Genomic DNA, 24,377 nt, shown 5'->3' on the forward strand with positions numbered 1-24,377 from the left:
TAACCGTGTAATGCGATTTGAGAAAAACTGTAAGGCCACTCCCCCTTCACTCACGTTCACTTAACTTATTTGCTCATCGTTATGGCTAAGTATCATGTTTACGAATCGAGCTTCGCGGAACATGGGATGAGGCAAAGACCTATATCTTATTGAAAAAGGTAAGATTCTCGTTTCAAATGTGTGGATTAATCTCTCGAGAAATGGGATATAATAGTAATTTTTTTAAACACTGGTTAACAGTTTCTTGAAGAACAGCTAAGAATTCGCTGAAAAGCGCTTAATTTTAAACGAGATGCACGGTAAAATGTAGTGTTTGAAGACAATTCATATAAGTATATAAAATTTCAAGCGTTTGTACACTTTAAAATTGAGTGCTTTTTAAGTATAATGAACTTCAATCTCATCACTGTGTTCTCGTAAAGGGGTGATCAAGGAAGCCTCTTTATTTCGAACACGTTGAATGCGGACTTCCTAATCTTAAATTGCGGACATTTCTACGGTACAAGAGAGTTCCAAAACGTTCCCAATTTTTTGTTGAGTAGGTAAACTTTACCTAATAATAATCTAAAAATCGCCAACGAAAAAGGCAAATACAATTAAAATCCAAAACTCTTAATGCATTTCGATACACTATGGGTAAAGAAGAGTCTAGTTGTACCCTCCTACAATTGATGTGCCTACTAAAAACTCAAGTTTGAAATCCCTTACAAATGCTATACCACAGAATAAACTATGTGACATTTATTGCATTCCATGTGGTGATTGCCCTCTTGGTTATATTGGACAGACAAGGAGATCCATAAAAGCAATATTAAATAAACACGCTCGTTGTGTTAAGAATAAAGAATGTGGAAAATTGACCATCGCCGCTCACTGCTGGCAAGAGGGCCATAGATTCAAATTTCAGGAAGCGAGAGTTTTCGACAAAGTGAAGTCCACGGCTGATTTAGACTTCTATGGAGGCACATATATTCGGGCCTTCAAAAATAAATTAGTAAACGACAATAAATCAACACAGCCGATCGCAGAGCCATGGCCTAAGTTCATTACGAGCAGGATCTTAAGAAAATTCGAATAGACTAATCAGATGCTATCATTTCCGAAGCAGCCAAACAGGGCGTTATAGAAGATTTACACGCAGGCGCTCAGCTTCATTCTGGTCTCGTCGTTGAAAGACGTATTTTTTTTCTTTCCGCTGAGCAACCGAGAATTAATATTTGATAACCAATCCAAGTGGGATCTTCGGTCAGCGTGTCTAAATACATTGACAGTTTTGTATTTTCCTTGTATTTTTATCTTTTTCGTTGGTGATTTTTCTGAGCTACCAATTTTTTTTTTCCAAATCTATGGTAATTGCTATTCTCTTCTAACACGACGATCAGTTGAAAGAAAACGGCCGAACTGCACTTTTATATTCGGAATAGAATTTGCTGTTCTTCAAGAAATCGTTAACCAGAGTCTTAATCAGAGTCTTATTTCTTTTGCTTCGTCCCGTTTTTACGAATCGAGGTTCTTGGAAAACAATCACTTAGAATTTTTCGAGAAGCCCTCAGAAATTATGCCTAGCCATAAGGATATGTAAATAACGTACGTGACGTTAGAAAAAGGGAGTCATCTTATTGTTTTTTTTAATTGCAATTACTCTATAAATCAAATGAACAAATATTCATTGAAAAGTATTTTGAATAATTTTAAAGATGTTATTTCTCACACATCATAATCATCATCTCTGAGGGAAAAAATGTATATATTGTGACGTTTCCTTTTTTTTTATCGCCATCTTTTACCTACCCTACAATTTTTTCCACCGCTGAATTATTTTTAAGTGAACGTTACGTACATAATGATTCACGAAAATTCCATTTGCAGAAATTTAGTTTCTATGCAGTAGTGGAACATTGAGTAATTTTAAGTAGAATTGAAATTTATACAAAAATTGCCACGTTTTTAAGACAAATAAATTACACTGGTCGAATGGTCACCATTCGACCAGTGTAATTTATTTGTCTTAAAAACGTGGCAATTTTTGTATAAATTAAAACCAGGCAAAGTTACTCATTTTTTTGTGATAATAGAATTGAAATGTTCACCTCATGTGATTAGAGATTGTAAAAAGAGGAAAGAATCATCCGAATAGCATAGAAGTTACAAAGGCAGCTAGTTGATGCGAAGATAAGATCCAGGAAAGAAAATTTAAGTTTCCTTTTCCACTTCCTCTCACTTGCCGCTAACGAATGATAACCCGTTCAACGCTAACGAATCCTCTTTCCTCAGAGCTCGTTTGTGTTGAACGGGGCCGCACTTGGACAGCCAGACCTAACTCAGGCCAAATCTCACAATTTCATAACATAGATGTTACCGGCAATGAAAAATTGGGGGGGGGGGGTTGTAACATCGCTCTAATATTCTCTTCCAGAGACAATATTTTGTGTTCCATAGACTCTTTGTGCCAATAGGACGCAGGCCAGGCACCCATTCCGCCAATAAGATGAAAGCCAGCCACAGACCCCCCTCCTTTACAGAATAATATCCAGCTCATAGTAATGTAAAACAGTAAGTCATTTTTTTTCTCACGTAAATTAACAATCCCCCTGAAGCCTCTTGAAGGTCCTCTGGTTTGAAATCACTGTCTAATCATTCGCATGTCTCAGCTCAGATTTCCTCTCTCAATTGACGTGTAAGTGCACACAAGTATGGACAGTTGATAGAGTATGACATAATCGCGGGATGCGTGAGTGTAGACACCACATGCACCTGACAGTGCCGGATCATTCAGTTACTTCAGAGTAACCACAACTTGTAGCACTGCAGAGAGCTTAGTGTATTCTGCTTTCATGATCGAACTCCTCTTTTCAACCGAAATCTGTGTGAAAACAGATTCTACTACTTTGCAGAGGGATTAGTTATTCCCTTAAGCCAGTGAACCATGGACGCTGCATGGTTTAACTTGTGCTAGCCTAAACATAGTAGATAATTAACTATATAAACTCGCCTAATACACGCCAAAGCTAATTATCCAACCGTGAACCTTTAACTTCCGATAGTTATTTTAAAATACCACTAATTTTTTAACTCCAGTAACATCCTTTACATACGTTGTTGGGTTTTGGTATTTTGAAGTACAAAGGCTGTATAACTGCTTTAAAAATTACCAGATGACAGCACAAGTGTGGGATTATTTTTTCAATTATATTAATTAATGAAATTCGATGAGATATTTCGCCGTTGTAAAAATGTTTACTTCATCACACTTTTGCGTAATGCAGCAAAACACTGCTTTTTTACATAGTGTTTCCTAAACAATGCATAAAACAAATTATGGCTTTCTTTGTGGTAAAATGAATATTCACTGTCTGGTATTATTCAACACATTTGAATTTTTTATTATAAGCGTATAAGGCTGAAGAAACTTAATCAAGTACGACGTTAATTAATTTGTTCTGTACTAAACATGCGGTAGTGAAAGGGTTAACCTTGTCCCGGAGTGATTGTCTTGTCCTGGTCTGTAGTAAATTAAGCCTCTATCACCCAACGCGGAGCTATACAGGTCTCAGCGTCAGATATTAGTAACACCCCCAGCAGAAACAATGGTCATTCCGGTAACAAACTTTCCTTGTAGGAAAGTAGATTCTGGATATATTTATGTGTGTGTATGTGTATATTTATCCCTCTCTCTCTCTCTCTCCGTTGGGGGTCGAGGAGTAAGAGAACTGGGCCCTAGCGAAAGCTTCCTAAACTCTTTTTGTCTATAACATGTGTTATCTAGCAAAGTTAGTCTATTTCCGGTTTTTTTTCTTTTCCTTTATCTTTTTGCCTAAAGACGTTTTCTCTTCATCTCACCATCTCTTACCTCTCTCTCTCGTAAGGGTTTTGCCAGGATCGTAAATAACAGCTGGAAAAACATTTCGCCCTCTCGAAAATGTCCTTTTATTACCCGAAAAACACGCGCTCCCGAATAAAACGAAATAAAATGTCTCCTCACCCGCCCTTTTTTTCCATCTTCATCCCTTTTTATTTTATTTTTATTATTATTTGTATCTGCGGGGGTTTTAAAACCCGTGACAGGGAGAATCTCTCGTTTTCTTTTTGTTTCGGAGCCGTGAGATGGGCCGGATCACACGGGGATCACGCTCGTGACAGGGCGCGGCGTCTTCCCTGTCACGAGGTGATCCCCTCCGCTTCCAAGGGATGTACAGATCGCGCGCACAAGCAGCTCTTCCAGCTGTGCTTCCTCCTTCTTTCCTACGTGTCCTTACACATCTCTCTTAGGGATTTTCCTTCCGTTGTTTTTCCCTCGTTTTTCTACAAAGTAAAAAAAACCGAGAGATTAAGGGGTTAATTGTGGAAGGTTTGACTGAAAACTGAACGATAATTTTATTTTGTGAAAACGCCGCTCTGACGGAATGAAAGGCTTACTCACTCCTTGCTCTTATTCTTTTCCGTCCCAGTCTTGTACTTCCCGCGCTTTCCCCCTTTTTTCTGTCCCTCTATTTATTATCTAGTTCGCTGCCGGCTTTTTTTCCCCCCGCCATTAGTTTTGGTACCTAGGAGATAGAAGAGAATGCTTCTTATTCTCCCTCACTATTATTCTTTCACTAAGATGCTCTCATGGTTATGTTTTATTTTAGGAGTTAGTTTAAATCATAGTTTCTCAATCTTTTTGTTTCATCGCTCCCTTTTCAGAATTTTTTTTGTTCCATCGGCCCCAACTCAAGCGTACCCATAGGATCCTATGTTATCCTACCCGTAGCTTCTATCGCTCTCCGGGACAGTTCCATCATTCACCAGGGGGTAATATTGCCCACTTTGGGAAACAGTGGTTTAAATGGAGCATTTTGTTTCTCCTTACTGTGGTTCGTCAGCGAACAAAGTAGTCGGATATGTTAGTGACCACTTAGGTGCATTGTTATTGGTATTAAGAAATCATCATCAGATTTTAAATAACTTTCGTAGCTAAGGAATTGGTGAGTGAAATTCCGTTGTAAAATCTGTTGAGCGAGGGTGAAATGAATGAATGAAAGCCAGAACTATGCCACCGGACTTATCCCGTTTGCCGAGATCTCTTCCAGCCCAGCTTCGTGGCAGAGTCTAGAACACTTTATTTTGTGTCAAAAAAAACCATACAAACTTTTTACAACATATTTTCCCCGGACAATTGGGTGCAGTCGCGATTTACAAATTTTGTAACAGTTTTTACAGACGAGATGGGGTTGGGAGTTGGAGAAAAGTTAAGACGGATGAATGTACACATATTAGGATGGAGGTATGTTTTAAAAGAAATTGAGGGGAGGGGGGCATTCCCTCCAACCATATAACAAATATTTTGTCAGCTGGAGACAGGCCAGTAACTACTACTTCACCAAACACCAACTCTGGCCATATCGCTATATTGCAATTTACTGCCATTGGTTGGAAGTGAAGGCGCTGTCTATCGGTGGTCGCCTCGAGTTCGTTAGGGAAAATATCTTATCTATATTCTCCCTTGGGTTCGAACCCGGGACCCTGACAACAACCTTCATGATGGTAGACGAGCATCTTACCACCATGCCACTCGGGCACAGGCCAGTAACTAGTGGGGGGGGGGAACTGCCCCGGGCGGCAAAATTTAGGGTGGTGACAGTTTTAGGGGGGAACAAAGAACACCATTACAAAATCATCGAATTTTAAAGATGTGGGGTGGCAAAAATCTTAGTTACGACCCTGGCTGGAGATATTGATTCGTGTGCCTATTTATGCTTTGAAGCGGTTTTTATATGCGAAAAATATCTACCAAACTATTCTGGGAAACTACAGATAAACTATGACTCGGGCTAGGGGGAGCGGGTGACAAGAGTTTGAGAACCGCTGTTGTAGAGGGATTATTGTTATATCGAGAGGGGCAACATCATCCTTACTTGCGATCAAATTTATGCTGTTATCTTTTCTACGTCGGCATTATTAGTGCCTCTAGAAAATGCGCTTTTATATATTTATTCGCCACAGAAAGCTGTAACTGATCCGTTTACAGCCACCTCGTTGGTATTTTGCGTGCTGTGGCCTTGTATTAATAAAATTTCTTCTAGATTCATTTCCCCTGTAAAGAAGTTTACCGCATTGCACTTTTGTGTCGTACACAGAAAGTAGCAATATCAATAACTTCCTTTAGTTTTCGATGAACCTTTAGTTAGTGCAACATACTACGTCAAAAGACGTTTTTTGAAGAATGAAAACAAGTGCCGAAGTTGAAATTAAATTTAAAACAATTTTCAGCAAAATATTAAAAAAAATATCGTTGCATATGTGTAGTGGTTTCAAAATCTGAAAAATATCGTTATGAAGGGATTTGTCGTGGTTAAAGATGTCGTTGTATGGAGATAAGTTTAACATTAGACTATAGGCAATTCCAAAGCATCGTTGTAAGGGGATTAATCGTTGTTGCGAAATTCCACTGTATTTTATTAGAAGCAATGAGGGGGCTCATGCCATACCATCTGTTATCTCACACCCTTCATATTATATACTATACATAAAAATTTTCATTCAAGGGTATGAAATGAAATGGAGCATTCTATTCGATTTTTTGGCCACCGCTGAACAATGTTCTGAAAACCTGAGCCGCTCGTCAAACATACCCTTGAATGAAAATTTGAAATTCTGTGAAAGTATTGTATTTTTCATATCCTGAGTAGTTGAATGAGGTTGAAAAAAGAAAATCATGCTTTTCTCACTCTTAGAGATTGGGATTTATTTCTGAAATATCTCCTCCAGCTCACAAACGGGGGTGGGGATCCGTGTCCGAGCGATTTCTTATTTTTTTGTAGTGATGAATACCTTACTCAACCAAAATGGGGAGAGATACAAGCGCGTCATTCCCATTATCATGACGATCATATCTTTTTTCACCAACCTCGAGCCCTGTGTTGGTCTTCCCCCGTCTCCACTGTGCTTGCTCGCTTGCTACGCATCTTGAATATCCTGCTCGGTTTTCCACAAGTAATTTTGTCCCGGAAAATATCCCCTTTCTTTCGGCGGTGGTTCTCTGCAGAAATTTCCCTCGTCCTAATAGCAAGGCAGGAGTCTTCTCGGTTGGAAGTCTCAAAATTGATTTCTTGTTTGCTGCTACTGTTACTCCCGTCGCGTGTTTAACAGATTATCGGCTGTCTCATATTAGCTCCTCTCAGCATCGCCTGTCATTCTGTCCTGCTGCTGGTGTGATGATGATCCTCCGTCCCTTCTCGGACTTCCCCCCCACCCACCCACCCACCCACTACGTATCATTCGTGCATTACACAGTGTCTTGTTCCGAACAGAAAGATGAGGAGAAAGGATAAAAAGAGAGGGGGGAATTGTTATAAATAAATATATATGTATCTTAGAATATGATGGCATCGAGAGGATGGAATAGGAAGGAGAGTGCCGTAAAGAGAATGCGCCGTTTCCGTAATAACTTGTGGCAAGAGCAAGCGTTTGTAATCAGATTTGGTGCTTGCGGTTTCGAGAACTCTTCTCTGAAGATTTCATAGAGACCAAAAAAAAAAAAAAAAAAAAGATTGCGAGAAAAATGGCGAGAGAGAAAAGATTTTTATATAGGGTAATAGGTAAAAGGGTTGAAGGCAGAGAGGTAAAAGAGAGAAAAGAGACTTCCTCAAATAGTGTAAAGTTTTTTTTCTTAACGTAGTGAAATGAAGGTTTTTGTGGTGGCGGAAAGCAAGGGGCTCTCTTCTTATCCTCAAGGTGAGAGGTGGAGGTGATGTTAGAAGGAGGGGCTGCTCTCATCTCAAAAGCCCCCTTGTTTGAAAAGTATATAACTAACTGTGTGAAGCAGCATCACAAGGGGTCGCCGTGTGTGTGGAGCGGGGATCTCCGAAGGTAATACTCTTTCGATTTTCCGGGTAAAATCCCCTCCTCAGTAAAATATTCAGGCTCCTTTTCTGCAGAAGTTTAAGTAGCGGGCTCCTCGATAATGATATTAAGTTCCTTCCACGATTGATGGCTCCCCGGAGGATAAGGATGACGGGAGAGCGAAGAAGCCCAAGAAATCCATGTCTCTCTCCTTCTCCTCTTTTCCCAAAGTCTTATAATATAAAGAAGGAAGAGGCTGAGGTGGGATGGGCGGCTCGAGGAATTTCTAGCGGCTGCCACCTGAGGACTTTGGCTGCCTTGGCCATTTATAATGAATTCTCTCTTCAGGAGGAGAGAGGGAGTGAGAGCTCCGTTGTCGCGTTATAAAGACGTCTGTAATGAAGAATCGCGAGTTTTAGGAGAAAGGAAGAGATGCGTAGAGAGAGAGAGAGAGTAGTTGAAGGATGTGTTTAAAGCGGACACTCTCTTATCCCTGCTTTTCGTTTTCCCACAGCGGTGTATATAACAACGAGTATACGTTGTACAGATGAGACGGAAAGGGATATGTTCGCTCTATTCTCGCGCGCACACACTCAAAATTCACATATGTGAGGAGTCCCGGAAGAACCATGTACTTAGCAATCTTAGATTTTCACTTCCGTTTCAGGTAAAAGCATACTTGGATGGCCACGACGATGGTCTGTTTGGTCATTGTTGACAACGCGCACCTTCTCTTTGGATTTTAGCTTTGCAATTGCGAGCTTCCATGTTCTTTGAGTTTTCTTTCATGCAATGCTATCATGAATCAGATGTTCTTGTGCCGCCACCCCTAAGTATTGTTTAACCCTTACTGCGGCAATGAAGAGATATTTCGCCTAACTTGATGTTTTGTGGTTTACAAGATATCTCTCGTCCTTATCACTCTCTTATTTCGGCAATGCCAAGCCCAGCTAGCTCTGTACAAAGCTTTGTTTGCAAACATGTTTTCCACCTCAACCTGTTACATCGATTGCCAGTGGGCAGAGTCGGATTTTGTTCAAAGTTTGATGGCAGAAGGAGATAGACGATGTTTTTATTCCTCCGCTTCGGGGTAGTAGAGGAATATTGGTGTAGGTATAAATAATAGAAAAGACCAGTGCATTTCTCTTTTTTTTTTTTATTAATATTATCTCTGTTGGGGCGAAGCACTTATCACTAGCACGGAATGGGGAAAAAACATCCTTCTTCAAAAAAATAGTGGCATTTCACGGAGGATTTAGTGATTTTCACTGTGGCAGTTATAATGCGGATCAGGGAGATTTGAAAAACTTCTTAAAAGGGGGTTAAAATCCGAAATTAAGAAATTTCTAATTGCTTAACGCGGCTTTGGGTGCGTGGAACCTTCGGATCATGCATCGATGCATCAAATTAACTAGCGTACTTAAAAATTCAATTAATTTGCAACAGTTCGAGTGGATTCAGTTCGGGGGTTTTCTATGAAATAAATCATTTAATTGGAAGTTTATCTCTAATCCCGCAAAAGACACGCTACCAGTGATTTGATAAATCTAAACACTGACGCTCGTAGGAAATATTTTCTCTCGTGACAGCGAATTGAGTGTATTTAACGATTGTCAGTTTGTTGGCTTGAATCCGTTCAAGATGTCTAAGTTCATTAAAACTGCACTTTTCTGAGAGCACACTGATCTTTTTTGGTTCCTTGCGCCTCGGCGTAAGTTGGAATCTTTGAAGAGTGCGATTCGAAACTAAGAATCTGATTTGTGTTGATGTGAAGACTATTTTCCGACAGCACGCATACAACAGGCAAATTACCCAACGAGGTGGCTGAAAAAAAGATGGCCATAAAAATTATAGATGTCAAAGACACTCGTAAGCAAAATTAAGAGAATTAGCACACACATTATGTCGAATTTCTAAAAAACTAGTGGACCGATTTTAGTGAAATTTGGCGCAAATGTCGTAACAGAGCAAGATGTACCATCATGATTAATGGCATAGCTCAAGTCGTCTCTCCCATACCCATTCTACAATTTGCAGATGATATAAAACTATTCTCAACGACGGACAACACAATAGGCCTCGAGACTGCCTGCTTTCGTCTCTTCCGTTGGAGCGCCCAGAACAATCTTCTTATTTCTATCGTCAAAAGTGGCTCTATGCATCTAGGCAGACCCACCGACCCCGTCTGTTATCAGATGGGTCCTGAAGCTTTACAACACTTGACCATATGCTCCGATCTGGGTATTTCGTTATCCGGATCTCTTGACTTCACTGATCGTTATCGTTATATGGTATGCAGGGCCAATAGAGTCGCATATATGATACGTACGGCGTACAGCAAGTGCGATATGCATACCCTGTCTTTCGCTTTTTGCACATATGTCCGCCCGATTCTTGAATACTGCTCGCAGGTGTGGTGTCCATACAAAATTAAAGACATATTACTCATCGAGTGTCCCCAAAGGGCTTTTACTAAACGACTTCCAGGTATTGGTGGAAGATCATACCAAGAGAGACTCGAGATACTTGGCCTTCACTCCTTGGAGTGGAAGAGGGCTCGATCTGATATAATTATGTGCTATAAACTGGTACACAATATGATATATTTACCTTCCGGTAATCCTTTTTTCGAAATCTTGGACAGACCACCTAACCTCCGTAGACACAGTCTTCAACTGAAAATTCCAGTGGCCAGAGGCGACCGTTACTTCTATGGCTTCAGATGCCGTTCGGTTAGACTGAGGAACAATCTGCCTCGCGACCTCGTTTCTGCCCCCTATACTGGATTCGTCTCTTCCTTGGACGATTTTAACTTTTCTCCTTACATGAAGTGTTTTTCCATTTGATTTATGTTTTCTTTTTTTTTATGCTTCTTGTTTAATCTTACCAGTGTAAGTGCATCTGCCTACTGGGTTGTGGGATAAATAAATAAATACAAAAGTCATACGCACGCATGATTGTCAGTAAAGCTCATCATTGCAGGAATGTCCAAAATCCACGTTGCGATATCGAACCGAAAATGAGTCTAATAGGGGGGTATGGTCCCCTCTCACAGTCAAACAGGTCGCACAGAGCGACGGCCTACTGAACACGAGGCAGTTGAGGAGTCCCTGTGGCAATCTGTCCCACTCCTGCAGCAATGCAGTTTTCAGTTCCGGGAATTTCCCGTTCCATTCCCTGATTCGGGATGGTTCTCGGAGGAGGATAACGAGATGCAATAGCCCTCCCAAGAGCGTCCCAGACGTGTTCTATTGTGTTTGGGTCAGGTGATCTGGCTAGCCAATCCATACACCGAATATCCTCACTTTCCAGGTAATCGTTGACCAGGATGAGCGTTGACGTCCATGAACAGGAACAGAAGGCCAACTGCGCCCCTGAAAAGTCTAACATAGGGCTCGAAGGTCTCCTCTTTATACCGCCCAGCAGTCACGAACCCTCTACCAAACACATGGAGGGGTGTGTGTGGCCGTCTAACATAATGCCTGACAGACCATGACACCTCCGCCACCATAGTGGTCCATTTCCTTGATGCGGGAGGGATGCTATCGTGTACTAGGCTCTCTCCAGATGAGTGTACGTCGAGAATCAGTGTCCAGGCTGAATATCGACACATCTGTGAAGAGCTGAATTCTGGTCCAAGGCTGATGTTGTTTGCACCATGCTAAACGCTCTCTCTTGTTTGCTGCAGTGAGCGGGACGTAAACAGCGGGTCTTCTGGCATAAAGCCCTCTCTCACGAAGCCTTCGGGCAACAGTAAACCGTGAAACTCGAGTTCCAGTGGCAGCGTGCAGTTCACGTGAGAGCTGTGATGCTTTAGCAGTCCTGTGGTGCCGCGCTGAAAGTGCCAAATAATGATCCTCATTGGTCGTCGTGGCTCTTCGACGACCTTGTCCAGGTCTTCTCGATATGGATACAGTGTCTTGAAACTGTTTCCATAAATTGCAGATGACACTAGGCATGACATCGAGCTCTGTGGCCACCTGCACTTGTGATTGCCCTGCCTCCAATCTACCGACGATTCTCCATCTCATTCCGTCATCCATACGTTTGTGGCTACTCATTTTACTTGATAGCTTATAAAATTTACCAAACTCTTGCTAGAAACACAGCGAATGTCACCGAGGAGTACGAGCACACGAATTGTGGGAAATCCCTCGTGCCCTTATCATCCCCTCCGTGGTCACAGCTCCGCCCACACGCACGTATACGCTTACGTATTCGACACGTACTTTTGGTTCAGTATTTTTTGTGGAAATACACACAAATGTGCAAATTTTCTTAATTGTGCACCAATATAAGGTATGGTATCCAAACCCTAACGGCATACTCCAGTCCAGGAAGAACTAAGCCTCGGAAAAGTGGAAGAATGACTTTAGGGAAAACGGGAAGAGACCTTTTTGAAAATTAGACCAAGCATTCTATTCGCTTTTTTTACCACCGCTGAACAATGTTCAGAAAACCTAAGCCGCTCGTCAATGAGAGATCCCTAATCGGTGACCCTAGTTGCGAAAGAATAATAATAGCATTCAACTCGTGAGTGAAGTGTGGGTTATTCGAACCCAAATGAGAGACCATGCTTTTATCCAAACTATAAAGGTCATGCTCCATTCTTTTTCAAGCCCATGCTTCAATCATTCAAATTCGTCTGGAGCGTTTCACTGTCGCTTGGATTCCCGACTACCCCCAATAGCCTCACGGCATTTGCGAAATTATTTCCATCAGCATTTAGAATGACGAAATTCCACCAAATACGCAGTTTTGCACGGTTATAAACATGGGCACCTAAGAGACGACATTTCACGCGACTTGGTTAAATGGAAACTGTTGGAAAATATTTGATTTATGTGAGTGGAGTATTATTATAGTTGCTAGTATTTGCTATTAATTTAAATTTCTTAATCGAGTTCGACTTCAAAATATTTGTTGTATCAGGAATTCAGAAATTAGAATTATTGATGTCAGTCGGATTGATGCTTTATGGAACTTTTTTCTCTCTCACCCCCTCCTATGCTGACTGCTGCGCATCAATTCTTTTGGTCTGATGATCATTTACCTCCACTCCAGAGCTTTCGGAATATCTGCGTATTCAATGCTCGATCAGCGATGTCTCCGTCATTATCTTGTGGTTTCAGATCTCTTGGATGCCTTAATCCGGATTTACTCTCCCCTTTTCTATCCTGGAATCAGCGATGGCCGGCAAATTTACCAGTATGAGGGGGAAAGAGATATGTCCGGGAAGAAGAGGGTAAGAGGGAGGTGGGTCGGGACGGAAGCTTGGAATTAACGAAATGCTCATCGCGGCGAAAGTAATGCCCCGGACGCCGCATTTCATGGCTTTCATCCCTCAGAGAAAGGATCGCACAAGGTTAAACAAAGGGCGCTTTATCAAAAGCTTCACCCATTAGGCCTGGTGGCCCTGCTGCTGGATATAATCTCTCCTGGTAGCCGAAATCTCCCTTTGCCGTCCCCCTCCCCCACCACATTATTATTACTCGTACTCATGCAGTGCAGAACTGGCATCCTCTGTTCATGTTTGCATGCCTCACAGGATTGTTCACATCTCTCTCTCCTCTTACTTCTCGCTTCTATCTTCATCACCACGTAGAACTTGTATTGCATGCTTCGTTAGCGTCATCTGTTTGTGTATTTTTTGTATTGAACCTGTTCATGAGTCTTGTATATGGGTGTGTACTTTAACATTTACCGCATCCTTTAAAAGTCGTTAACGAATAAAAACCTTTTTTCCCTTCCAATTTAAGAAATGTTTATTCCTCCTTGTGTTCTGAGCACAGCAATTTCAGTTATGCTCCTTAATTGGTTTTGTTTCCAGCCTAATTTCCCCAAACTTTCATCTTCCCCTTCGGCAGCATTTTTTTTCTCTCATCGCCCCCAACTTAAATCAACCCATAGGATCCTATGTTATACCCGTATCTTCTATCGCTCCCTTCACTATTCTACCGCCCCCAGACGGCGATATCACCCTTCTGGGAAACACCTGCTTACTTATTACATAGTAAGTAGTAGTCATTTAGCAATTAATCGTTGTTATGATTGTGTTCATTATATTTCAATGTTTGCAAACTGGCCGATTATGATAATGGGTGCTCTTCGTTATATCTGAAGATGATGATCACTCTCCGCTGTCATCTTCGGATAAGTCGTCGTCTATTGGCAGTGTCAACTTTGGCCTGAGTTAGTTCTGGCTGTCCGTGTACCACCCAGTTCAGCGCACACGAGCTCTAAGGAAAATAGGATTCGTTGCCTTTGTAGTGTAGTGGTCTAGCCGCTATGCTGTGTGGACTCTAATCGTGAGAATCCAGGTTCGAACCCGTTGACACGTAGTGGTGGTCGGCTGAAGTTGGCGCGGTTTCCAACTTCAAATCGTGAATGCCAGCTGGTCTCTCATTTCGAAAAGTCTCTCAGCAGAGAGTAGCAACCTTCAACATGATAATTACACAACACGAAAATGCAAACATTTACCGTCTTTACTTCAAATATGGAATACAGATGGCAAGAACACTAAATAAACACAACTTTAACAACGTTAGAGTAATGCGTATACATAGTTCCGACGTGTATACCGATTCATTCGCAGAGAAATGTGTATAAGGCGCATGTTCTGTTGAAATTAGCAGTTGAAAGGCCTTTGAAAAACCTGATTACGTCTTTTCTCTTTTTTAGGAACAACTTCACCGTAAACACAAAATGCTCGTTACACAAAAAAAGAGTTCTTATGAGAAAAGTTTCATCCCCTGACTTTTACATTTTATTTTATTTTTTAGAACTTTTAATTTGCCTTTGATATCCAATTCGCTTATGGAGGGTTTAAGATGAGAGTTTCTCTTGAGAAGTGGGGACAACTCCGAGCAGTTTCTCTACTTAAAACAGGCCGCGTTTTAAAAATCGCGCATTTAATCTGCCTACCGCCTGCTCTCTTCCCACTAGTGGTAATACAGATAGTGAGAATAGAATGGATATATCCAAGCGGGGCTCTCTCTCGAAGTCTGTGGGAGAGAGCCATTAATCATCGTATCCAACGAGTTGCCAAGAAAAGAGCAATCATGGCCAATCAGGCCGCGATTGTTTGAACGCAGCGCGCGTGCCGTTGCATCTGGTGAGAAAAGTGGGGAGGGGTGAGAAGAAGGGACAGACACACACACACACACACGAGCACGCGAATGAATGCACACACTCTTTTGCGTCACCTCCTTCACTACCCCCTAGAAAACCTTTTCTGGAACTTCTCATCAGAGAGAAAACCCGCCATCAAAACTCCTTTTGAAACATGCACTTACTCATGATCCCGTGCCACCACTCGCGCGCTCGCGCACACACACACTCCAGCGTACTACCTATATCCTTCTTCTGTAAGGGGGTCCTCCAGCATAATCTCGCGTTGCTCTTCGCGATCTTTTGCAAGTGAAACATCATTTATCAAAATGCTTCTTCCTCTTGCCCACTTCCTCTCTCGTACATGTCTTTCTTCTTCTACGTCTCAGTAATGATAAGTGACATTGGTTTGAAGGGGGGGGGGCTGGTCGAGGGGTCAACCACCCACCTTTACATTCCCTTACACGCGTGGTTTCTTAGTTTTGCGTTTGATTCTTATGCTTGCGTTGGGCTTGTCACCTTTTCCTCGAAGGGCGTTTTAGAACACGTCGATGCTCGGCTATTATAATGCAAAATTGCAACTGCCATCAAGAGTCACGTGATGCCATCTTTCCGGCATATATAAGGCATATTTCTATCAAAGCTGGACAAATCTACAGCCCGACATGCCCGGAGCATGTGAAAAAGCCCAAAAAATGTGGGGGGGGGGGGAGTTTGAGGGTTCAGATAAATGAGAAATGCAAATATGCATACAGTAGATTCCCGCTAATCCGTCACATATCAGACCAGGGTGTGCCGGATTACTGGAAGTCAATTGAAAAAGCCCATTTAAATAATATAAATTTCTGCGCAAAGACATGTAGTGGCATGTTTTCCTCTCCTATGCTCGATGGAAACCAGCCCAGGATTATCGGGAGTCTTCTACTGTATATACACTTTTCGTTATTTAAATTCTTCATTAAGTGTTTTCATCAGTATATGACAACACATTTGTTTTGAATGTGTGGGCAAAATGTTGTGAAAAGGGAAATTCGGTTAGACCAACTTTAAAAGTTTTATGAAAGTTCTTTTACAAAATTTGACAAATGCAACCAATGAGCTTATCGACTGTATTTGCTTGAGCGTAACCGATATACTCATTGGTGGATAGGGGGGGGGGAGTGAATTTTCTAAAATTATCCGTGTGCGAAATTTATTAGTGTTGTAGAAAATTGTGAGATTGCATAAAACGAAGGAATAATTCGAAATTTATTTTTATTGTAGTTCAATGCTCTTATCGTTGTATATTATCTGCATATTTTCATCAATAGATAGCAGCACATTCGTTTGGAATGCGAGAGAAAAATTTGCTCAAAATTAAAAACTAAGCAATGTTTTTTCAGGCATGTAAAGTATTGATTCGGGCGTGTTAATTCTTTTAGATTTGTCCAGCCCTGATGTGTATAGAAAGAAGAGATTCACACACACACACGTTGTATCCAGCTGATATATTGTACAGAAAACTGTTTGGTAATTGTCATCGTGATTGTTGGTTTTATCGATCGTTCGAGACTGAGAAAATGACAGCTCGTTTCACATACTCGTAGACACAGCCATGCGCTCCTTCATTGTCATTACGGTCTTGACCATGATCAAATGCGTGTATTATCCGTCTTTCTTTAACGAAAATGTAAAATTAAAAATTTATTGGGGTTCTTCTTTCGGAGTGAAATAATTATCTCATTTTGTGGATCTTGCCATCATGTTTTCATTACCTATGTGGTTGATAATTAATTTGAGTTCCTGGTGAGTTGTTCCAGAAGGTCGCAATTTATACTCGAATTTCGTAATGAAGAACTTCCAAGGAACTGATGATCAGTATTCTCCAGCGATAAGTTAGATAGGGCGAATTTTGTTTTGCTATGGTGGTTGTTGGAGCGAGAGAAGGTGAATGGGTGAGAATATCGGTATGGGAGGATGGGTAAAAGCTGGAATATGCCGGCTGGAAAGAGGGAGTCGGATGTTGTGGAAGAAGCTCCTGGAAGAAACAAGAAGATCCGGAAGAAAAAAAAAGGAGAAAACACTTTTCTGATGCCCAAAGAGCTGGAGCTGTCAGTGGTGAAACAAAACACAGCACCCCCCGAATGTGATTAGTGTTCCATAAGCCTTATGGAATAACCTCTCGCAAGTTGATGTACATATAAGGCTCTTTTGCTGTGTTGCGTGTACTGTATGCGGTGGGTGGGAGCGCCCTTCCCTCTTTCTACATCTCCCTGTGCGTGGTGTGGTGTATTCGTATATGCTCCCGCCCGGCTTTAGTTTCTCTCTACTTCACTCTGTGGCCCCCGTTGCCTTCTAGATTAGCTACTTCTTTCTTTCTTGTTTTTTGTTCTTCTCTCTTAGCAAGGAAAGAGCTTGGAGCTTTAGCTTTCTGGATCGGGAGCTAAACTAGTTACTCGTAGAACAGGAACAGCAGGCCAGAAAGAGAGCGAGAGAGAACCGGGAGAGATATCATGAGTTATGTCAGCGCTAATTGGAGTCGACGGCTACGCGGTCCCACCTATTGGTACTAGGGCTTCTTTCTCCATCTCCCCCGAACATGCTGAGCTATGGGCGATATAAATTCTCCTTTGGGAGCCACCTGCTTGTTATGGACTCGTTCTCTCTCTGCGAAACCTTCCTCCATCGCGATCTCTTCTACGGCTACCCTCTCAAGTAATCCTCCATCCACCTCTCTCTCCTTCCAGGAGTTGTACGTTAACACCACAGTATATACTGGCACCATACTCCATAGATAAGGTGAAATGTGGACTGGAGAAGTGCCTGGTGGTTTAGTGTAGGGTCCGTTTGGGCAGATTGAGAGAGATATGCCAGTTTTGAAACTGTATTCCATTCCTCCCTTTTAGACTATGCCAGTCTATTGTTTTGCTCTCTCTTCTCTTCCCCCCCCCCTCCGAATTTCAATGGTATCCAACTCGCTCTCTTTCTTTCCCTTGTATTCCATAAAGCATGCACTCTATTATGCTGCTTACTGCGTTCTCACTTATGAGATTATCTTCAAAAATACCGTACTACCAAATGTATATAAATTTATGACATACCGCTCCCGCACATACTCTTCCTCTTTCGACATCCAGCCTGCCTCTTCCTTGATTTTCTCGTGCTCATTCCCTAAGTTAAAAAAAAATTCATATTTTATGAATTACTTCTTCCAATTATTTGTTCTTTATTTGTGAGAATTTGCTGGATAGTTATTACCAAAATGCGACCCGTTTATCAGCTACGGGAGAACTGATTATCGATCAAATGCTAAAAATGGTTATGGATTATACGTACAGGGAGTAGCTGAAATTATCCAATGAAAAAAAAAAAAAAAAAAGAGTTAAAAATAGATGTTACGCACGTAAAAGAAGTGAATTAATATAACTTGACTGTGATACTGGCTGTCACTATTTTCGACCATTTTGAACCGCCGAATACTTTTGGTTTATCGCATCCTCTACCTACAGCGTGATATGTGTAGTAAATATGGACGTAGAAATTCTTTCTAAATGGGGTTGTCAGAATCTCCAAGTGCATAAATATTTGCATATACATGTATGTATATGCAAACGTATGTATGTATCGCTTAAACAGGATTGCAGCATGGGCAAATGAATGGAGCATGACGTTTAGCGTCGATAAGTGCATGGTCGCTCATTTTGGTTCGAACAACCCACGGTTCTCTTACGAGTTGAATGGTGTCACTATCCCGGATGCAACTAGGGTCACCGATTTTGGAATTCTCATTGACGAGCGACTTAGGTTTTCTGAACATTATTCAGCGGTGGTCAAAAAAGCGAATAAAATGCTTGGTCTCATTTTCAAAAAGGTCTCTTCGCGTTCTCCTAAAGTCATTCTTCCGCTTTTTCGAGGCTTAGTTCGTCCTGGACTGGAGTATGCTGTAAGGTTTTGGAGACCATACCTGCAGAGGGACATAGACTTGGTTGAAGGGGTGCAGAGAAGAGCTGCGCGTGTCCTTATTGGCACACGGGGCTTGAATTATGAAGAGAGACTTCATGTTTTGAATATGTTTACATTGGATGAACGCATGTGGCGAGGAGATATGATCGAAGTGTTCAAAATTTTCAATGGGATGGATAGGATGGACCATGAACTTTTAGTACACCGCCAATCGACTGCTTTTACAAGGGGACACCAGTATCGATTGGTGAGGTACAATGCAAGGTTATGGTGTCGCAGGGAATTTTTCTCTAATAGGGTTGTTAATAAATGGAATACCTTATCCCCGCAGGTAGTAAATTGTAACACAATTGACACGTTTAAAAAGAAATACGATAAACATGTTGGGGTAAATCGAGAAGCTATCCATTCTTAGAATAAGACAACCATAAGTATTCATTATGGGCATTGTATAATATTTTATCATGTGTATATATTGTTTAGAATTTGTGTTAATTGCATTTTTAATTGGGTTGCTGTATTTTTTAAATATATGACATCCATATTTTTATGGGCATCTTTTTATCAGCCACCTCGTTGGGCATTTTGTCTGTTGTGGCGTTGTATTTGTATGTCCTTAAAACATTTAATCCTATGCATTTAAATGTTTTAATTTAGTGCAAGAATGTAAAATAATGATTTTAAATCTCAGGGACACTAAATTGCTGCTCGTGAGATGTTAATGGTGTTCCCTGGAGTTTGATCTAATGCTGATCTCCTCCCCCCCCCCCCTCCCCCAGAGAAAATGAATTCTCCCTCCTTTGAGCGTCCGTACGGCGAATTATATTTGCCAGGCCGGGAGTTCGTATCTCTTATCGCACCCTATTTCTTTGAACGCAAACCGTACATTTCATCAGTGATCGCATTGATTAGTGTTAGCTGTTCTTATAATAATTTCTGATAAGCATTGTTTCAACATTATTCATATGAAACGAACAGATTCCCCCAAATTACATTTTAATAGGTCTTCTAATATTCGCGAACATAGCTGAAATAAACGATTCATATTAGAATTTCGGTAGTCCAGACAAGACAGCTACAACGTCTATGTTTCGAGTATGCACGTTATATTGCCATTTAATTTAATTAGATCAGTATGTCGTTCGATGTTTAAAAGCTAATTTATATGAATGGTTGTTTTTTTTTTTTCTTTCTACTTGAAAACGAAGGCGTGTAACGAGTTCACGACGCACGTTATGAACCTGTTACGGGAGCAAAGCCGCACGAGGCCCATCACGGGGAAAGAGATCGAGCGAATGGTCCAAATCATCCACAAGAAGTTCAACTCCATCCAGGTCCAGCTCAAGCAGAGCACGTGCGAAGCCGTCATGATCCTTCGGTCCAGGTTTCTGGATGCGAGGTAAGTGAGATTATCAATTATTATAATATCATTGTTGACGGATTATAATATCATTTGGGACGATACGTAAATGCTACGTTCTTCTTGTTCTATTTCTATTGTTCAATGAAATCGCCGTTTTTCTCTAGTTTTTTTAGGATTATCGTAGTATTTACGCATCTTTTACTGATTTTTCTATGTTCGATGTTAATCATTGTGATTTCCAACTGCTTCCCTAGATTCATTTCCTTTTCTCATGTGGATGAGATGTCTATTTCTGAAAGAAAAAAAAACTTAGTTGGCGGGGAGGGGGGAGAGATTGTTTTCTTCCTTCGGGAAATGTGAATGTAAGTAGTAATTGCCCTTAGTTGTGGAAGCTCACATTTAAAAAAAATGGAAAACAGAAAAACTATACACACAGAAATATTTGCGGACCTTCTTCACGGTGACATAAGCTTCGATAGTGCATTTTGAGGGGGGGGGCCGATGGACGGAAAGAAAGAATGTCCTTCGTGTGGCTTTGTCCCCCCCCCCCCCCTTCATCTTCGGAATACACATAAAAAGATGAAAACGGGTGAAAAGAGGGCCGCCAGATAAGAAGAGTATTTCTCGATTCATTTAACTTTTATAGATACCGAATAACTGACCACCGCATTATCCACCGTTCGAAGGGACAGAGAGAGACGTAGACCAGAAATTTTCAGTGGATTCAGCGAAACGAACGCCATTTTCTTTATTTCTTTCTTCTGTTGCTCAATATATAAATATAGGCTTGATCCGCGGGACAAAGTCTTAAACCTCGGGTCGGAATTGGGCTTAAGCTTCGCGAACCGAAAGTCTATGACGGATTCTTCTCTAAGAAGGACTTGACAACGAAAATAAAATTCTCCGGCCACGGATTAGGGGGGGGGGGTGAGAGGGATGGATGAGGGCGAGCGCCCACTAGCAAGCACTTTTTTTTGTGCTTGGGAGAATTAAGCCAAGGCTAGCGAATGTTTGGAGGGAAAAGCGGCCATATTGCCCAGCCGTGTAATGGGTGCCGCACTTCATGGGCCGTGCACTATTCTCATAATTCTACTTCTGTCTCTGAGATGGGTTATCTCATCCCTTTTTCTTCCACATCTCTCCTTTAGCATTTCTCTCCCAACCTCCTCTTTCTCTCTCTCTCCCCCTCCCCCACCCCACCTTCCATATTACTGTTTTTGCTGTAGAATGTCATTTCTGGTTGGTGGCACACTCTCTTCTTCCCCCGTTTATATTAGTGGATATGCATAATATATTTAGTCATCCAATAAAAACTCATGTTGTTGGGAAATTTACGAAGCTGTTTCTCATTTTCTGCTACCTCAAATTGCACGAGAAAAAAGGTTGATTAGGCAAGCTCGAATGCGTGCTTATATCCAAAATTATAAATCTTGGGAGATTCCGTATTTGATTTTCGAAGAAATTGTTACTTATCGAGTACATATGCATTTTCCTCGGCAGCTTTATGCTATTCCCTTTGAATAAGTATATTTCCATGTTTTTGTTTATTTTTTCGCCATTTAGGTGAATTTTTACTCTTTGGAATTAACACTTGTACATTCGGTAATGAACCTCTCCGAGAATGGTGTAATGAGTTTTTACTTCTTCTACTTACTTTACTGATAACGAACCATTTCTCCATTTGATTTTTATTTATTCATTTTTCATCTGAACTTTCTGGAAACTGCTTGGAGTTGTGTTTATTGCTATTATAGAGCGTATGAGAGAGGAAAGAGATGGTAGCGGCTTTCTGTTTGTTTACTTTCGGATCGAAATTCGCTCTTCAGTCTTAAAAGAACTAATTGAGGGAATTCGAATTATTACTTTTTTCTTAAAATGCTTCTTCTGTGCTCTTTGCTCAACTGATGCGTTCATCCGTTCCCCGTTGTTTTAAATTGAAATTTTAACATTTTCCTTCGGTTGAAGGTTCTGTTCCCTCTTCCCCAGTCTCAGGCCGTTCTTTTTTTTACATTATTATTATTTATTCATCTGCATGCATGTGTGTGTGTGTGTGTATGTATGTACATGCACGCGTGGTCTTATTTCATATTTTTATTAAAAGCTCGCCTAACGGAGTCTATGTACGATGCCGTTATAGTTATTTGTGTCGTAGCTTTATCCCTAAATTCTCTCTCGTTTTCTCTTCTTTCCTCCGCCGTCTGAGGTAAAAACGCGCATTTTTCAGAACATAAGCGCGGAATTAAACGAGTACAAAAATCCCCTTCTGCTGCAACCGTCAATAAATTTTCGCCATTGGTTTAATTAAAGTTTATGCTGTCACGGTGAGCCCCCCCCCCACCCCACCCCACTCTCTACTTCTCTTCTACTCGCGATGTCTCATTTCGAAAGTGGGGGGGGGGGTTGGTTTCGTTTTCTCTTCCGGTATCGCTGGTCTTATTCCAAAAAGATGCGGGAAAGAGATGGAGGTATTGAAAACAAAAACAAAAAAAATTATCCTGGAAAGAGCAGAGAGAAATTTTGGTGAAACGACGGATTTAAACAAAGATGAGTGGTAGAAGAGCCTGATAAAGAAGAATTTTTGTTTGGAGAAAGAGTGGGAGTTATAAAAAAAATTGAATTTTTTGATACGTTATATGAAATTTGTTTAACGACGGAAATTAAATCGAGAGTTTGGTAGAGGGCGGCGAAGAAGAAACGGGCTTATTTTTCCTCGAAACATTGCGGGGGCAACATTATATCCTCTTTTAAAGGCGTCGGTACCCAATACCAGTCGAGAGGAAAATGATCTCGTCTAAACTTTTCCTACCTACCGCATGTTTAGTTAGGGGAATGGGCCCGATCTCTCTGGGCACTAAATGGTTTCCTGGACTCCGAGGCTTTCCTCAATCCAGTCAATTATTTCGCTAACGAGGGTGACGTGCCAACAAAGAATGAGAAGCTTTTGGAGTCTTAATCTTTCTTATAAGAGAAAAGAAAGAGGAGAGTTGTTGAAAATTCTCCTCTCTCTGGGGTTCCAGACTTTCAATATGTAAAATTCGTTTAGGTATCTTTTAACAGGAGAAATCGAACTTGAATGAATAGAGATTATATATTATATTATAGTGTGGAAAATAGAAAAGCAGGCTAAAACAACAACGAACGAGTAGAATTGACTGTGATGGGGGGGGGGGGGGGGACGTTGAAAGAAGAATGATATAAGTGACTCGTAACACTTTCTCTACCCCGTGTTTCAGTTATTGTTGAGGGGATTAGCGTTCGGTGAGGAATTTGGGTTTCTTTCTTTTTAGATGAATTTCATCGGAGGTGAGGAAATTATACGGGAAACAACCATTTAGATTAATCGAACAGGTGAAGAGACAGCACTCTTCGGCGCCAAGTTCATATTCTCACGCGTTTAAATAACAATTTTTCAAAATTTGTACCATCAAAGACAGTGTTTGTTTCCTAGTGTTCTAGCCAAAAGCCGACTACACTGTTCGTATATTTATTTTTACTTCTGCCTAATTAAATTATTTCCTACGTGATTTTACTTTAATTGGTGTGAAATACTTCCATTGAATCATTCGTTTATTCCAAGTAAGTGCTGCTATTCATTGACTGCTCGTCTAGTCCTCTTTCGTGGTGGTTAACAAGAAATATAACGTATAATGGATCAGGGACCCGTAATGGCCAACTTTCCTCAATCGTAGAAAACGAGAGGTCCGTGATTCCGTTGTTTGCGACTTCAGAATTTTTATCTCAACTTATATGAAGCTCTGTTTCCGAGTCACTGGTCTTTGCGGTTGCATATGTGTAGTTTCATCCTTTTTTAATCGATCGATTATGTCTTGTAATAATCTTTATATTTTTCTATATTTATCTTTCATTTTTAATGTTTTCGTCGTTCAATGAAAATATAGAAGGAAGGTCTCCTTTGAGACGTCTTGGAAGCGATATCGAATGATGCAATTTGTGGTGAGCCGAATATATTTTCCCAGTTACTTTCCAAGCTTAGCATCTTGACTGCAATTTCGAATTCGTTATAATAGTCTAACTCGTAATATTGTACTCCGCTTCAGAAGAGAACTGGTAATATACTGCTGTCGCACGGACAGAGAGAAAGATTTCCATATTCATACTCTGTATTCGTTTCAGATTTGTG

At 41.0% G+C, this 24,377-nt stretch overlaps 1 protein-coding gene across 2 annotated transcripts in view; it reads left to right on the top strand.

The window, feature by feature from the left end:
- The window catches only part of LOC149087823 (pre-B-cell leukemia transcription factor 1-like), a 313,057-nt gene that overhangs the window by 252,542 nt on the left and 36,138 nt on the right, over positions 1-24,377 (top strand). For both annotated transcript variants that reach the window (XM_089231736.1, XM_089231735.1), the window contains exon 4: positions 20,082-20,272. In XM_089231736.1, coding sequence (XP_089087862.1) covers positions 20,082-20,272 — 191 coding nt within the window. The remainder of the gene's footprint in view (positions 1-20,081; positions 20,273-24,377) is intronic.

Source organism: Pholcus phalangioides, unplaced genomic scaffold (genome assembly GCF_987345545.1).
Source record: "Pholcus phalangioides strain wild (caught in Gottingen) unplaced genomic scaffold, Ppha-v1.0 ptg000004l_1, whole genome shotgun sequence".
In the NCBI taxonomy this organism is placed as follows: domain Eukaryota; kingdom Metazoa; phylum Arthropoda; class Arachnida; order Araneae; family Pholcidae; genus Pholcus; species Pholcus phalangioides.